The sequence below is a fragment of the Pinus tabuliformis genome, chromosome J, assembly GCF_031772625.1.
Source record: "Pinus tabuliformis cultivar Carrire ecotype Pingquan chromosome J, CPIR1, whole genome shotgun sequence".
In the NCBI taxonomy this organism is placed as follows: Eukaryota; Viridiplantae; Streptophyta; class Pinopsida; order Pinales; family Pinaceae; genus Pinus; species Pinus tabuliformis.
Window position 1 is genome coordinate 78,261,751 of NC_142295.1, and position 16,499 is coordinate 78,278,249.

Below are 16,499 nucleotides of genomic sequence, written 5' to 3' on the forward strand. Positions count from 1 at the left end.
GCCTATCATAATCATAAATCTATGATTAAAATATGTATAAAAACTAAAATAAAGGCACATGCTAATTTTTAAAATAAATAAAATAATATAGAAATGGCCATTAATACGGTACATCATCGAAACATAATTATAATTTGCTACCAGACCTGTTATAGCTCTATAAGTTGGAAATGCAAAGTGGCCTACGAGATATTTGCACTCTGCAAACCAATCTTTTGTCTGAATCCTGAAGTCGTATCATGTAAGAGCACTGGAAGGAAAATTCAGGACGTGCATAAGTTCATTCAACTTGAATTGAATATATAAAAAGACTGAATGCTTGAAATAAAATTCTCTCGTGTTCGGTACCCACTGATCAAGAACCTCGAGGGAAAATGACGATGAAAAAGCTAAGCATTAGCTGAGAAAAACACATACACAGAAGCGTTGATAAAATTGTTGGAATGTTGAGGAAGCATTTCAGGCTCACCACCATCCATGAATACAATTGCCACAGATATTCAAGACTTACCTCAAACTCTCCCATTGTTGATGGTGGTGGTTATTATTATTATTTTTATTATTATTACTATTATTATTGTAAGATCCTGAATTGGTTTCTGAGTCTCTTGATGTCATATTATCATGTGGTGGTGCTGCTGCTGCAGCACGATGACTCCTGAAAGCAAAACCTGCACTGGAAGCCCCTCCCACACCCAAGAAGTCCCTTGTCAATCCATCACCTGCAATTCCTCCATCTTCATTACGTGGAACATTGTGATTCCCCATGCCTGATAGCATTAGCATTTGATTGCTTCCTCGCATTTTTGTTTGGACTGGTCCTGATCCATGATTGCCATATGTTTGTGTGTTCCTCTCAGTTTCAGAGCTGAGATGCTCACTATGATCTGCAACACCGTAATTTCCACCTGCATATGTAGGTTGGTTCATGTTGTTTAATCCAAACATGGTTCCTGATCCTTGAGCTGCTAGAGAATTTAATATCATGTCATGAACGAGGCCCTCATTCTCTAATGACCTTAGGTTATTGTTGCCACTGAAGGGCATGGTGATATTATTGTTGTTATTGTTGTGATTGCTGGAGCCTGAGGGTGGTATTGCATTGCTTATGTTGAATCCTCTGAGCATTGAAGAGTTGCTTGCAGTTGAACCCATTTGTGCAGCTTTCTGAAGCAATGCAGTGGCTGACATTTGAGGCTGAGAAGTACTGCTTGAGCTTTGGCCAACGTGCTGCTGGCTGTATAGATTGGGCAGGCTGATGCCTCCATGGTTTTGATCCTGAGTACCCACAGCATTATGATCGTTGCCGTTATTATTTGTGAAGATTGACTGGGCACTGTTGCCAGTAAAATCCATTGCTCCTGCACTCGGTTGGAGATCTGCATGAGAGGCAGTTGAAGTAAAAAGGTTTGGGTAGGCTAGGTTTACAGGATTATTGTTCGAAGCTCCAGCAGGCAGGTGCATTAGGCCTGATAAATTTGGCTTCTCGTGTCCCACTCCCTGTGAATTATTACCATCATAGTCTTGCAGAAAACCCTGGATGGCTTTTGGGGACTGTGTAAAAAACATTGAAGAGTTAAGTCCCCCTCCTCCATGGTTAAAGCTTGGTGAAGGCCTGAAGGCCGAGGATGAAGGGGCTGTCATTATAGACATTGGAGAGCCAGCTGTTTGTCCCTGTAAACTTAAGACACTGTTGTTATATAAATGGCCTCCTACTAGTCCAGTAGGAATCCTTGCACTTTCCTCAGCCAAGGCATCGCAGAATGCTCGGTGTGTGATGAAGCTGTCCCTCCTGTGTCCCCAAAGGAAAAATAACAATAAATACATAAAACCAAACAAAACTCAGGGTCAGTGATAATAAATATAATGCCTGTTTGAACTGATGAACTAAGTGCCGAACTAACTAAAATCCACTAGAAGCAAATGTTGTACTAAACATGTTTATATAATTGTTTCGGTAAGTTAAGGATATGTTTTTCAATTCGAAAAAAATACATTTCCATATTTAGGTAAGTTAGGGATTTTTTTTCATAAGGAAAAAAATACATTTCCATATTTAGGTAAGTTAGGGATTTCTTTTCATAAGGAAAAACAATACATTTCCATATTTTTAGAATAGAAATAAAAAATACAGGCTGTATAGAAGCTTTTTAAAAGACATTTTATATCAATATTCCAAATGTGCTTTAGTTATAATAAAAAAAGAGGACTAATTTGTCCTTGCAAAAGAAAAATTAAAGAGATTAAAAGAAAAATACCATTGCAAATTTCTTGACATGTACATATGGCAGCATAAAAAATTAAAACTTCCTTAGGTTAGGGAAATAATCAATTATCCGTTTTTATTTTCGTTATAAATATCGGGAATACTTTGTAAACTATCGAACAGAAGTATCAAATGTGCTAAACAAAATAAAGCTAAACAACTAACTATTTTAAAATATTCCAAAAAGTTCAGATAAAAAAATTGAAGAGCATTTAACACTTATTAAAGTTCCATGAATTATAGCGTTTCAAGTATTTATTGAAAGATACTAACTATGTTGCGAGCTGTATATCTATATCAAAAAATTAAAGAAATCTTGTATTTAGCCTGCCATCATAGTGTTAGATACATCATGATTGCTGTATATCAATTTTATGTGGCAAATATAACTTGAATCTGCACTATTTAACCTTTGGTTTTCTTAAAAAATAAAATAAAGAAGAGTTGTTAATGGAAAATTAAAAACCAAGATATACGTAAGGAATTATTGAATTATACAAAGGGTTTTTTAAAACATGTTGCAGGAACAGATAAGAAAAGTAAACCATGCACATTTAGACATGCACGTATAGTGATTCAATGATATGAACAAAACCAAACCATGAATATTTAGAAATGCACATGTAGTCATTCAATAACAATATGAACGATATGCATGTTTAGAAATGCATTTGTTATATAAATATATAATATTGTGAAATGATAATAATATAAGGAATATAGTTTGTTTCTATTAAAGTATCAAAGCAGTCTCCAGATAACTATCAAACAAATGAGCAGCCTGGAATGGAAGGAAAATGTAAAATTAATCTACTGTAAATGAAAACTAAATTAGCATGAGTATGTGATTAACTGTTAGGGCGAGCTTTTGTGTATACAGACTGCTATAGATTAAAATCACTACTCATTGCTAATAATGCGAAATCAGTAATTTTCACCCTTAGTCTTTCTTACTGTGCAATTTGGTTGGTTGGTTGGTTGATGGGTAGACTTCGATAAAATAAATGATTGAAATTTAGAGATATTGCTTTTGGTTGTTATGTTAGTGATTTTTAGTTTTATAAATTATTTTTAGTGTTGTGGATTTTTTTTTTTTTTTTTTAAACTATATAATTTGGTTGGTAGACTTAGATGAAATAAATAAATTAAATTTAGAGATATTGATTATACTGGTAAGTTTTTAGTAAACTTCAATAAAATAAATAACTTAAACTTAAAATTATTGACTATATTTGTAACTTTTAATCTTATAAACTATTTTTAGTGCCATGAACGTTAAAATATCATTTCATTTTAAATTTTTTTGCTCTGACTAGCATAAACATCTTTTAACCATTCTTTTTGCTCTGACAATCATAGACATCTTTAAACAACTGGGACTTCCTCAAATGCTGTGCCTCAGATTCGTAAAAGGTCAGGGGGACTTCCTCAAATGCTGTGCCTCAGATTCGTAAAAGGTCAGGGCTAGCTTTTGTGGTTGGCCATCACATGCTACTTGTTAAAATAATTATCTTGTAAAAGGAACAGCCGTTCTTGGGAAGACAAACAATTTGGAATGCTGGTCGTTGAAATTAATTATCTTGTAAAAGCAACAGCTGTGTCTCGGGAAGATAATAGTTTATATTCCAAAGTTGGCCGGAAGCCGACCAAGCCTGCATTGACCTGCGCAGACCTGTGTGGAGCTTATGCTGAATGCCTTAGAAGCTCGAAGAAACAACCCTCAACGGTAGCATGGAAGCTTTCCTCCGTGGAGGTCAGCTTTGAAGATGGCGCAATAGGCAGCGGCTTTAATGAGTTACATATGCTCAGAACTAGAACTATGCAGATGGTTGCAAAGAACCCCATTACAATAGCAACAATGGAAGCAATTCTAATCCTTTAATGCCTGTTAACCAGGGTCGATAAAAAATTTAGCAAAAATTAGAGAGGAAGATGCCCTCATGGCATGATAAGTTTCACTCGTCTTTTCCTTTTTATTTATCAGATAGGTTTTATAGCTTTTTCTACCAACTGTATTTCATAAGAGTATTGCTCCTTGTGGCAGCAACAATCATATATATATATACACTCAGAAATACGGATGGATTCCTTCATTATTTTTTTTAATGGATTTATTTTCAAAGTGGACATTTACATTAGTAACGGGATAAATTAATGAGCGTGAATATTCAAAATGAGATGGAGGTCATGTTGTATAACTGACTAGGGTATGGATATGTTGTATAACTGACTAGGGTATGGATATATTTAGTATTTAGACTATTTTACTAAATAGCTTGTAAATATAGTTGATGACCATGTATTTTAGTAGATGGAAGTATATCAATAGAATGACAAATACTTTAGTCATAACAAATATGAAAATGATTTAGTAGTTTGAAGTAATTGTATCTTCAAGGAATCGGGTGGAAGTATAGCTTAGTATGGATGTTTTTGATGGAACTCAATCTAAGATATTTCAAAATGGATAAAGATGGTGATGAAGACTCAACAAGACAAAATATCAAGAGAAGTACTCATTACTAGAGGGTGTTAGGACTACTAACTCATACATGTCTTGTGTTTAATATGTGATATTCCCCATCATAGAATGTATTAGATATTGTAATTTTTATGTGAGTTGTTTAGTTACAATGTTGTTAATTAACCCCTAGTTTTAGGTGTGGTTAAGATATTATCTCAACTAATTAGATTGACTAGATAAGATAGTCAATCTATCTTAAGCTTAGTTTGTTGTATAAATATATGATATTATGAGATAATAATAATACACTGAATATAGTTTGCATGTGCTTAATTCTATTATATCCAAATGCATTTTTTTTTCCAAAAATCTACAAGAAACTTTCTGAATAAAACATTCTAGCCTTAAAGCCTAGTGCTAAGCAAAAATACCATAAACAACTAAACATCAAGAAAACTAAGAGGAATCAAAGGCATTGACTTATATGGGCCTAGGTTCCATAGGGTTGTGGCTACTCAGTCTATGACCTAAATCCATGTTGTCTCTATACGTATCAATCTATTTTTCATCTCCTTCAACAATAAAACCAAATCATCTAGAATCAAGAATATTTAGTCCTTGGCATCATTGCTATAAGGTAGGATGCACCCTAGAACTGCCTTCACATGGAAATAAAGATCTATGGTATACATGTATTGATTATGTCATCCATGGGTGTGCCTCTTGTCTGGCACCCATGTTGCCACCATGTCTAGGATCTCAAAGCCAAACAGACAATGACACTCGCAAATTAGGTCGAACTCCACCTCATGCAACTAATCATGAATTCCCTATGAGATTTATTCCCTGTAGAGTTTATATGAGGTATTATCCCATTTCCAAACATAAGCACCCCCTTGTGAGACACAACCTCCTTTGTCGCACTTGTAAGGAGCCCTCTATATCATCATGGTTGCACTGAAGGAGGAAGGGAGAGACACTAGAATACCAAGGAAAGCAACATTACTAGGAGGGAAAAGTTGTAGAGACAAATATAGTGATAGGGGAAAATGATTCAGAGTCATGCCCATCTAAGCAAAGAAAATCTCACAAAGGAACACCCAAAAAAATAGAAGGTTGCTAGACAAGGAACCATTGGGAACACAGAGCATAATTGATGTTCAACAAACATAATGGAGGATAGTTCTCTCATACTTAGGAAGCCAAATGACATTATGGATAATTAACCAACTACAGGTAATTAGTGTTTTATGTGTGTGTCAATCACGTCAAGGTATGATCCAATTCCATGGAAGTGAATGCCATCATGATATAACAAATGAATGGCATCCAACATTTAACCAAATTTATCATCATAGTGTGGGAGATAGGTACACCATCCTCTCTCACTGTGGGAGGTAGTTGTGGTCATCCCCACCCCACTACAGCTCACTTTCCAAGTCATCCAATACAAATAATTTTTCCTCTTAATTCTTAAAACTAGATTCAATTACCAATAAATTTTATTTAACGATATTAAAGTTTTAAATATAAATAAATTTTAAAGAGAAAAAAATCAATATTTTTATAAAATATTCAAATTAATTTTGTATATCTTAATATTTTGTTAAATGTTTTAATTATTCTATTTCTAAATAGATATTAACACACCCCTTAAATACTAACACCATCTAATCAAAGCATACATATGTGATATATAATATAAAAGATTGGAGTGAGTATATATATAGATATATATATATATATATATATATATATATATATATATATATATATATATATATATATATATATATATATATATCTGTGTGTGTGTGTGTGTATGTGGGGTAAATGGAATAATAATTTTAATGTTTAACCATTATGTTATTCAATTCTATATCAATTGGTTTTAAAGTGGTTTACCCATCCTTGTGGGTTTATAATCATAATTTTTTTTCGTTTTCATGAAAGAATGAGACAAACTTGTGACCACATTTTTCCAATATACTATCAACATTATGGAAATAGACACAAAAGCACAAGTATATATTTTTGGCCATCAATTACTAAAATCAATGAAGATATGAAAAACTCAAGTTAGGAAGTAGAAGAAGAATGATCAAAAGCATGAAGGAGAAATTGTAAGCACTAGCCAAGCTAGTGTTGGCCAAGAACTTTAGGCTAAAAGTAATGTTCGTAAAAAGAGGACGTTGCATGTTCAAATAAGAATTAGAAATAAAAGAGAAAGACACAACATTTACCTACTTTAATTTTTCACTTGAAGTAGAATCCTTGCTCCATGTAAGAAGACACATATATGAATTGGTAACATATGACACTTAACATGTTGGTAATAACAATTGTACCTCAAGCTTCTATAGTTGCATAGATATCCTCTAGCTCAAACACAACATTTTTAACAAGTACAATATGAAGTATAATATGACAACACATTTCTTATGAGATAAACAACCCATGGTCATATTCCCTCTACTATAATTTCCTTCCTAAATTGAGAGGATGTTGGGCACTTTTTGTCTAAAATGGGATGAAATGGTATAGGAGACTAGAGGATTATCATACCTTGGGAGCATTTGCAATTCAAAAATAATTGACATAGATTGGGATATAACAAAGGAAACAACTCTCTTATTCCAAATTACTACAAACTCATTCAATTTGTGAGTGTATAATTTCATGATAAATAATCGAGGACTTCACAAATTAATGAAAAAGTTAACGAGGTTAAAGATATAATTGATGATAAATATATTGAAGAAAAACTTCAGTGCCAACATTTTCATTAAGTCGGCTATATAGATACATAGTGTTTTAATGTCCATTCTTTTCTTCAATGTGGGGAGACAAATCATATTTTATATAAATGTCATAATAATAAGAAGGTTAATAAAATAGTTCATTATGGTTGCATAAGTTGTGACAAATGGAATCAACAAGTCAATAAGTTGCATATGTCTTACCATATAGTTCACAAAGTAAAGACACATTTTCATGAAGAAATCACAAAAGCATAAAACCTTCAAATAAATGTTCAAGACGATAGTTCTTGTCTTTCCCTTTTTATTTATGAACATGGTTTTGTTTGTGCTCATGTATGGTGGATGATTTTATTTTATATATTTTTCCATGGGCAATTTGTGTCTATTCTGACACATATGGTGAAACAAAGCATAAAAACCTTATCAGACTAAGAAATAAAATCAACCATCCACAAAGCAATGTGTAATCTCATGTAAGAGGAGACTAAATAGTGTTTGTTCTATTTCTATTTCATGGAAAATTAATTCATAGAATATTCAATAGTTATTTGAACAAGTTTGAGTCATTAAATTAAGGGAGGAGTTGTAAACTCTTTGAAAGTAAATTGTGGAAATAGCCAAAAGGAGGATCTACCTAAAATTGAATAAGGAGGTTATTTTCAAAACCATTGTAATCACAGTTTGGGGTGCATGATTGATAGTACTTGCCACCCTGAGGTAGTAATCAGGACATGTGAGTGAGAAAGTAAAAACAAATATAACAAGTGTAAAATGTAAAATGGAAAAAATGATGAAAGTGTTTGCAAAATATCAATCAAGAAATTAAGAAATTAAAAGACTCCTTAAATGAATTCAACATTTCAATTATTGGTATTTACATGCAAATCAATCTCAATGCTAGATTTATTAAAGCAATTAAACTAAATCAAATAGAAAATGAGAAGGAAACTAACAATATGGTTGATGTAACTTGTGGTGCAATTGACCTAATGTAAATGGTTGTTGTTACTTGTGATTTACATGATCTAATGGCGGATACAAATGAGACAAAAGATATGGTTGATGATTCCTTGTCTAGTCATGAAATGGAATCATATAATGAAATAATGAGATAAGTGTTGTGAAAGATAGGCACACACATAAGCACAAATTGATAATATAAACAATAAATGTGAATTTGAAGTTATCAATTTCTTTTTTATTAATAACATCAAAATGATATTTCTAAGATGATTTTCAGTTGGGAAGAATTGTAATTTGAAAAAGAATTGAGATGGTATGGGATGTAACAAATGGAATCAATTTTGTATTTCAAATTACTTCAAAACGGTTCAATTTATGATTGTGGGATTTTTTTATTAAAATTTGAAGGATTTAATAGTTAGCGTATAAGTAAATGAGGTTAGTGATGCAAGATACTAAACATATTGAAGAAAAAATTGACTGCTAGTATTTCCATCGAGTTAGCCATATGGAGACACATTGTTTTGATCTTTATCCGTGTCTTAATTGTGGGAAGACAGATCATCTTTCAAATAAAGTTGAAATAAAAATAATGCTTATATAATAGTTCATTATGAATAAATAACTTCTTGGAAATGGAATCAACAAGTCAAGAAGTTGCAACACCTTACCATATAGTTTAAATACAAGTGAAGTTTTATTTTCATGGAGAAATCACAAAAGATTAAGGGTTTCAAACAACTATTCTAGATGATGATTTCAGGAATCATTGAGGCTCATTTCTACATGTTTAAAGTGAAACATGAGCCAAATAAAAATGTACTCTCTTGAACTCAACGTGGGAGTATATTGATGGAATAAAAATGATTAGTGGTCAACTAAAACCATCACTTTAATCAAGTCAAAATGTTTAATAGTCAACCAAAAAAACCATCAAATACAATGATGAACCATTGGAAAATAGAAGAATCCAAAAGCTCAAGATTAGATCACTTTTACATACTTCTCATTGTAGAAATTTCTACAAATATAACTTTGATACCATGCAGAAATTAGGTTGTAGATTTGAAACTGTTCATGAAATTTACCAAATCACAAGACTCGAAGCTACTCTACTGCTCTATGGAAGTTAATTCACAATCTAGAACAAAAATCATTGACATGCAAAAGGAAACATCACACATGCATAGAGATTTATATATGGGAAAGAAACTACTCAAAACCCCTTCCTATATGTATTTCATTAATCAAATAATAGAGACGAATACATATGCTTGCTCAAGCCTAAGCACATCATGTAAGTGTATATTTTATCCCTCTTCTTGATTGAAGGACTATGGCCAACACTTAGCCAATTTTCAAGCCCTCCAAACTCTTATTTCCTTACATTGTTCCTTGAGAAATTAGGCCCCTATTATTTAAGAATTTATCCAAAATGTTTGTGCAATTCCAAGAATTGATCACCTGACCAATACAATAAATTGTACACTCAATCTAGTATATAATTAATTCTACACTGCTTTGGAATCTCCACCACAACTGGGGAACTCAATTTCTTTGCATGCATGAGCTAATTATTTGCTGATTGATCAATTAACTAGATGATCTCTGAGTTAGACTGATGTACTACTACTTAATTGGCCACAAACTAGTTTTATTAACAGTTAGAACTAGTTTAACTGATTACAACTGAAATTAACTCAACCTAGGCTCCTAAAATTTATGAATCACTACATACAACTGAAATTCATGCCCTTAACTCAAATTAACTGAGTTAAATGAGTGACAAGAGCCATGTAACCTCAAATTGAGAGCCATGTAAAATCAAATTGAGAATTTCTTGTTGCATTTTTCAACACTCCCTCTCAGTAAGAAAGAGCTTATCAATTGTCCCTATCCTGCACCTATGGAATGTATTGCATGAAACACCTCTCATTCTTGTTGTTGCTACTACAATAATGAGTATGATCTCCCCAGATCTTGAAGTAGTAGCTTCCATAGGGTTGCTCCCTCTGAAACTAGACTCCCTCTGAGTCTCGATCTCCCTGTGGGAAATCTCTCTAATCCTAAATCTTCTAATATCAATGATCACAAATCTTTTTTGTTTCACTAAATATTGGCTCGTTGATCTTCCCACTAGCAACCTTCTAGCTCCATTAAGAAGTCTTCTCATTGGGTCTTCTGGACCTACCCTGTACTAGGGCTCCATAACTCTGACTCCTAACAGCTCATTAGTTCTTCAATGATCACTATACATGAGGACTTCAAGGATTGGTTCTAACGTGAATCATGCTCTGATACCATGTAGAAATTTTTACAAATCTAGCCCTGATACCATGTAGAAATTAGGTTGTAGATTCGAAACTACTCATGAAATTTACTAAATCACAAGAATCGAAGCTACGCTACTACTCTGCGAAAGTTAATTCACAATATTGAACACAAATCATAGAAATAAAATAGGAAAAATCACACATGCACAAAGATTTATCTAGGGGAAAGAAGCTAGTCAAATTCCATTCCTATTTGTACTGCATTAATCAAAGAATAGAGATGAATACATATGCTTGCTCAAGCCTAAACACACCCTACAAGTGTATACTCTATCCCTCTGCCTAACCAACTAACTCTAACCAACACTTAGCCAATTTTCAAGCCCCCAAGCTCTTATTTCCTTATTTTGTTCCTTGATAAATTAGGCCCCTATTATTTAGGGATTTATCCAAAATTATTGTGCAATTCCAAGGATTGATTACCTAACCAATACAATAAACTATACACTCAATCTAGTATATAATTAATTGTACACTGCCTTAGAATCTCCACCACAGCTAGGAAACTCAAATTCATTGCATGCATGAGCTAATTATTAGCTGATTGATCAGTTAAATAGATGATCTATGATTTAGACTGATGTCCCACTACTTAACTGGCCACCAACTAGTTCTATTAACAATTAAAACTAGTTTAACTAATTACAACTGAAATTAACTCAATCTGAGCTCCTAAAATTTAGGAATCACTACATACAACTAAACTTCATGCCCCTAACTCTAATTAAATGAGCTAACTGAGTGACAAGAGCCACGTCACCTCAGTTAACTCCTCCAAGTTGTCTGCTGATGTGAAATTTTGAATTATCTCAATTTAATCAAGGCAAAATCAAATTGAGAATTTCTTGCTACATTTTTCAACTCACCTTAAACTTGATAGGGGGGATATTGATGATGATATTTATGATTCTAGTTTCAAAGTTCTCCCAATCAAATTTCAATCAAATTTGGGAATTCTAGTGTGGCAACCAATCTCTTTAATAAGATATCTGTAATTCATTCAATTGAAATCAATATCATCAAATTAGCATATTTGGAAACATTGAGCATGGAGTCTAGAATATTCTAATTTCTCTTTAGTTTATGTAGGATTTAGTTTGATACCTAATCATTTCTAAATTCATAGAACACTTTGGTGATCATATTTGTTCACTAATATCAAAATTGTGTTATTATTTTTACACCAATTAGTAGAATGTTCATATGTAGTCGTTGTTCACTTCCAACAATTCTACACTTTCACAGTTCATTTAGATGAACCAATCAACCTCCGTTTTGGAAATTTTTTATGCATGTATAAATCAAAGTTCATTTCAAAAAGTTTTGAACTAAAGATTGAATATGCTACCAATTTATGCACTATTTCATGTTTCCTCACTGGTAAAGTTATTTAGACTTATGATTGGGGGGGTGGGGGAGGGGGATGTTAGACTTTGAGTGTATAGAAAATTTGAAAGTTTTAGATCATCCTATTATGAGTTGTCATTCTAAGCTACTAATCATGTATTGTTTTATCCACTATTGAGTTGAGAATGAAATCTAGGCGTAGAGGTGGTCAGATACTTGTACTATAAATTGATATCATGATATGAATACATGGGTTGAGAATGTACAAAATGATTTTCTATCAAGTTCTTATCTTTTTATTATATTTATTGACATCCTTGTCTTCCATGTTGTTTATATTTTGTTCTTGTACATTAAGAACCTAATCATATCCACTCTCTTAATGGGGGAAAGACTCATTTCTACAAGAAGAATTTGATAAGTGTATTGCATTTCATTTTGGGACTAAAAGTTATAAATGAATTTTGGATTTGTTTTATATTTCTCCACAATTATTTAAAGATAATGGAGCTTCAAACTTAATATTTTATTTAGACAAAATACAGTAATAACTCATATTATTTAATTATTTTACTACTACCAAGATATATAAATAAAATTCTCTACTCAATTGTGTGTGCATGTGTGTGCGCGTTATAATGGAAAAATATGATTCTTATTTGAGTGTGTATGATTTCACAATTATTCATAATTTCTAAAGAATTTTCCAAAAATAAACTATGTAGATACTTTTGAAACATTCAACATTTCAAGTGGACACTCCAACCATCATCAAGGATAATTGAATCTAAAATGCTAAAAAGGAGCATGTTGATAAATATTTTTATAGAGTAAAAATTAGGATATAGCCTTTAAAACATAAATGGGCTATTGCGAATAATATTAAAATAAATATTTTTTGTCATTGTGAAGAAAGTAAATATGTTAATTGATTAATAGAATTTAAAACCTTTTATGGTGGATGTCTTAAAAATGAAATAAATGGAATAAAAATGGAGGAAGACCAAGAATAGAAAATTAAAAGTTAATAATTGATTATTAGAGAGAAAAGAAAGGCCACATTAAAGAATAGATGGTCAAAGTAAACAAACCGAACCAAAAGGAGGGTGTGAATGAGAAAAATAGTCAAATAAAATAAGATTAAAAAGTTATAAAATCTATATACAAACTTTGGAACAAAAGAGGATAAATGATCAAGGTGATGTATGATAGGCTTTGATTGGTTGGGTTTATATCCATCCTCATGATTGAAATTATTGATTTTTTTTTTTCAATTTTCAATGCTTCATGAATGTTACAAGAGGAGTAATAGGGCAATAAGACAAGAATTTTGTTTTGGTCAAAGCAAACTAGGTGATTATATGTAAAGGATTGTTCAACAATAGCTAACTAGAAATGTAGTTATAGGTTGTGCTAACTATATGCTCATTGAGCTAGGATTTGAAAAACCTACCAGTTTGGCCTATGTAAGACTTACCATAGGAACAAGGGATTAGGTACACTCTTGTGACAAGCACACGGTTAAATTTGTCCTTAATATTTTCTAATAACTACTTAATGATTTTACATGGTTTGAAAAAAATGAGTCTATATTATACCTAGGGTATATTACAAATAGGGTTATAATAAAGTGACTATTATGTAATAAATAATAATAATGTAATAGTAGCCGCAAAACCATTGCTATGTAATTTTTAATGTGTAATATTGATAAGTGATGTATTTTACCAAATACATGACTTATCACATACCATGTGTATTTATACATGTCTATTGTACTTAGTAAATTATTACTCAAATATATATATATATATATATATATAATTTGGAGTACTTTAAGTATTCATGGTGTTCAAAGTGAACTGCAAAATTTAGTTCAATTGGTATTAAAGTGATTGTTCTACTAACTATTTTAAAAGTTATTTTTGCTAGTAGCAATAGTACTAGGCCAATGGTCTATCCTTTAAGGAATTATTGAATAGAGGATATTTTGAGGTCAAAAATGGGCCTCAAAACAAAAATTGTACAAACAAAACAAACTTTAAAGAACTGATAAAATTCAAGATGATGATGTCATCCACAAGGGTAAATGTTTTGGAGGGTTAAGAAGAAAACTAATTTTTTAATTGTATTTTCGGCTTATCTCTTTATAGGTAATATTCAAATGTCAAATATAGACACCCATTAGATGTGGAATTAAATTCACATCCAATGGTGTACTTTTCAGTAGACCCACATCTAAAAAAATTAAAAAAACATGAAAAAAAACATTTTGAACATATTGTTTTCATGTATTTTCATTTTTTTCGATGTGGGTCTACTCAGAAGTATGTATAGTAGCTTCATATTGGATGTGAAATTGAATTCTAAATCCAACGAGTATCTACACTTGACATCTGAGTAAATATATAAGGATATAATGCAAAAATAAAGTAAAACAAAGTAATTTCCTTTATTTTTTTTTTAAAATTCATAGCTCTTATTTTATTATTTTAATTATTATTTTATTATTATACTTAATAAGTTCATTTTGAATTCAAAATTCATCTGATGGAGAGAAAGATTTCCAAACAGAAACAATCTAAACCTCACTAAAAAATAAAATTCCATAAATATATATATAGATTCCTTATTTTGATTACTGACTTTGAAATATTTAATGGACAATATCTGTAAATTTTTTAAAATATTTTAGAATCTATACTTGAGTTACTCCCAAGTATTTTAAACGTGCACGTAATAAAATTCTAAACAAATACTTCATAGCTTATAAGTAAATTCCCTTAAACATAGTTAAAGGAATGGTAGTTAAAAAATGAAGCTGTCTAAATAACGTGTGAAGAATATAGATTTATGATAAAAGAATTTATTTTTGCATGGAGGAACTAAAAATGGTGGAGGAACTAAAAATGGAAAATATAAATCTCTATTTATGTGGAGGAGTTTTTAAATTGAGGAATACAAGAAAAATAAATAAAAATCTCTTTATGTGCAGATACATTTGATAATTAGTTTTGCATTAAAGTGAATAACATGAAAATATTACAAAAAGGTAAAAGTATTATAGCATTAAAAACATGTAAAAGTATTTACATTGTTTAGATATAATCTTAAGAAAGTCAAATATTATTATTAAAATATTTTAAATTTCAATTAAAAAGTTATAAAATTAATCTCTTAGTTTTTATTTAGAAAAAGGGAAAAGTCTATGGGAAGAAAGAAACTTAGTGTGCAGTTATTATTTAAGTTTTATTGGGTAATATCAATTTGAAATTATGTAAAATATTTTGGAAAAAAAATAAATTTTAATAAAGATAAGGATTTATTGGGTAATATCAATTTGAAATTATGTAAAATATTTTGGAAATAATAAATTTTAATAAAGATAAGGAAGGAAGATTCTCTAATATATGTAATAAAATATGAAATTTTTTATTATTAAAATTCAAATGGGACTATTTAATGGGATGATATTATCATTGATATTTGTTTGGACAAAGAGGAAAATCATATTGAAGTCCAATTAGGAAAAATATTATTATTTTCAAAGTTAAGAAGATTCATAAAGAAATACATTTAGGGTTATGAAGAATTTAAAATTCAAGGCTTACTATTAACAATTTATTTTTATAATTTTATTTATTTATTTATTTATATCTTAATTCAATTTAGCAAATTGTATTAGTTTTAATATTCTAGCACAATTCTAGATCCTAATTGGATGGAAAATTTGGGGACATTTTATATATATATATATAAAATCTTTGGAAATCTCATATGAGGGAAAGAAGGTAACATTATATAATTTCGTAGTAGAGTCATACAAAGAAGTTCCATCATTAGAATGTGTAGACCATAAAAAAATTGGAACAATCCAATATGATGAGAACCACAACAAGGTTATGATGATTTAGAATGGAAAATTAGATATTTGAACAAAACCATTATCAACAAATATGAAGAGGTTATGCACACCCAAAGGGAAATGGAGAATCAAGATATAGAAATTCACAAATTTCAATAACAAATAAATGAGCTACAACACAAATTAAAAACATAAAAAATACTCGCAACAAACAAAGAAAAAACATTAACAAAGAACTACCAACCAAAAATGATGACATTGCATATTTGAGAAATCATAAAATTCTACTAGCATAAATAAAGAAGTAGAAAAAAAAGAAGAAGTCACAACAAAATTCCCAAGACAAGGTCAATGGTACTAACACCAATGCAATCAATTGAAAAAATATATATATGTAATTTTGTTATAAATGAAGTTGCATTTGTGGAGGAGGCTCTGAAAATTCAAAATTAAGATAAAGAGGCCTCAATAGAAGGGATCAAAACTAAAAATTAGAGCA

At 30.8% G+C, this 16,499-nt stretch overlaps 1 protein-coding gene across 1 annotated transcript in view; it reads right to left on the reverse strand.

Annotated features, from left to right (window-relative positions):
- Positions 1-224: 224 nt before the first annotated feature.
- LOC149225597 (zinc finger protein MAGPIE-like) overlaps positions 225-16,499 on the reverse strand; it is a 37,251-nt gene continuing 20,976 nt past the window's right edge. Inside the window, exon 3 of the mRNA XM_089377185.1 lies at positions 225-1,792. Coding sequence (XP_089233311.1) covers positions 508-1,792 — 1,285 coding nt within the window. The 3' untranslated portion in view covers positions 225-507. The remainder of the gene's footprint in view (positions 1,793-16,499) is intronic.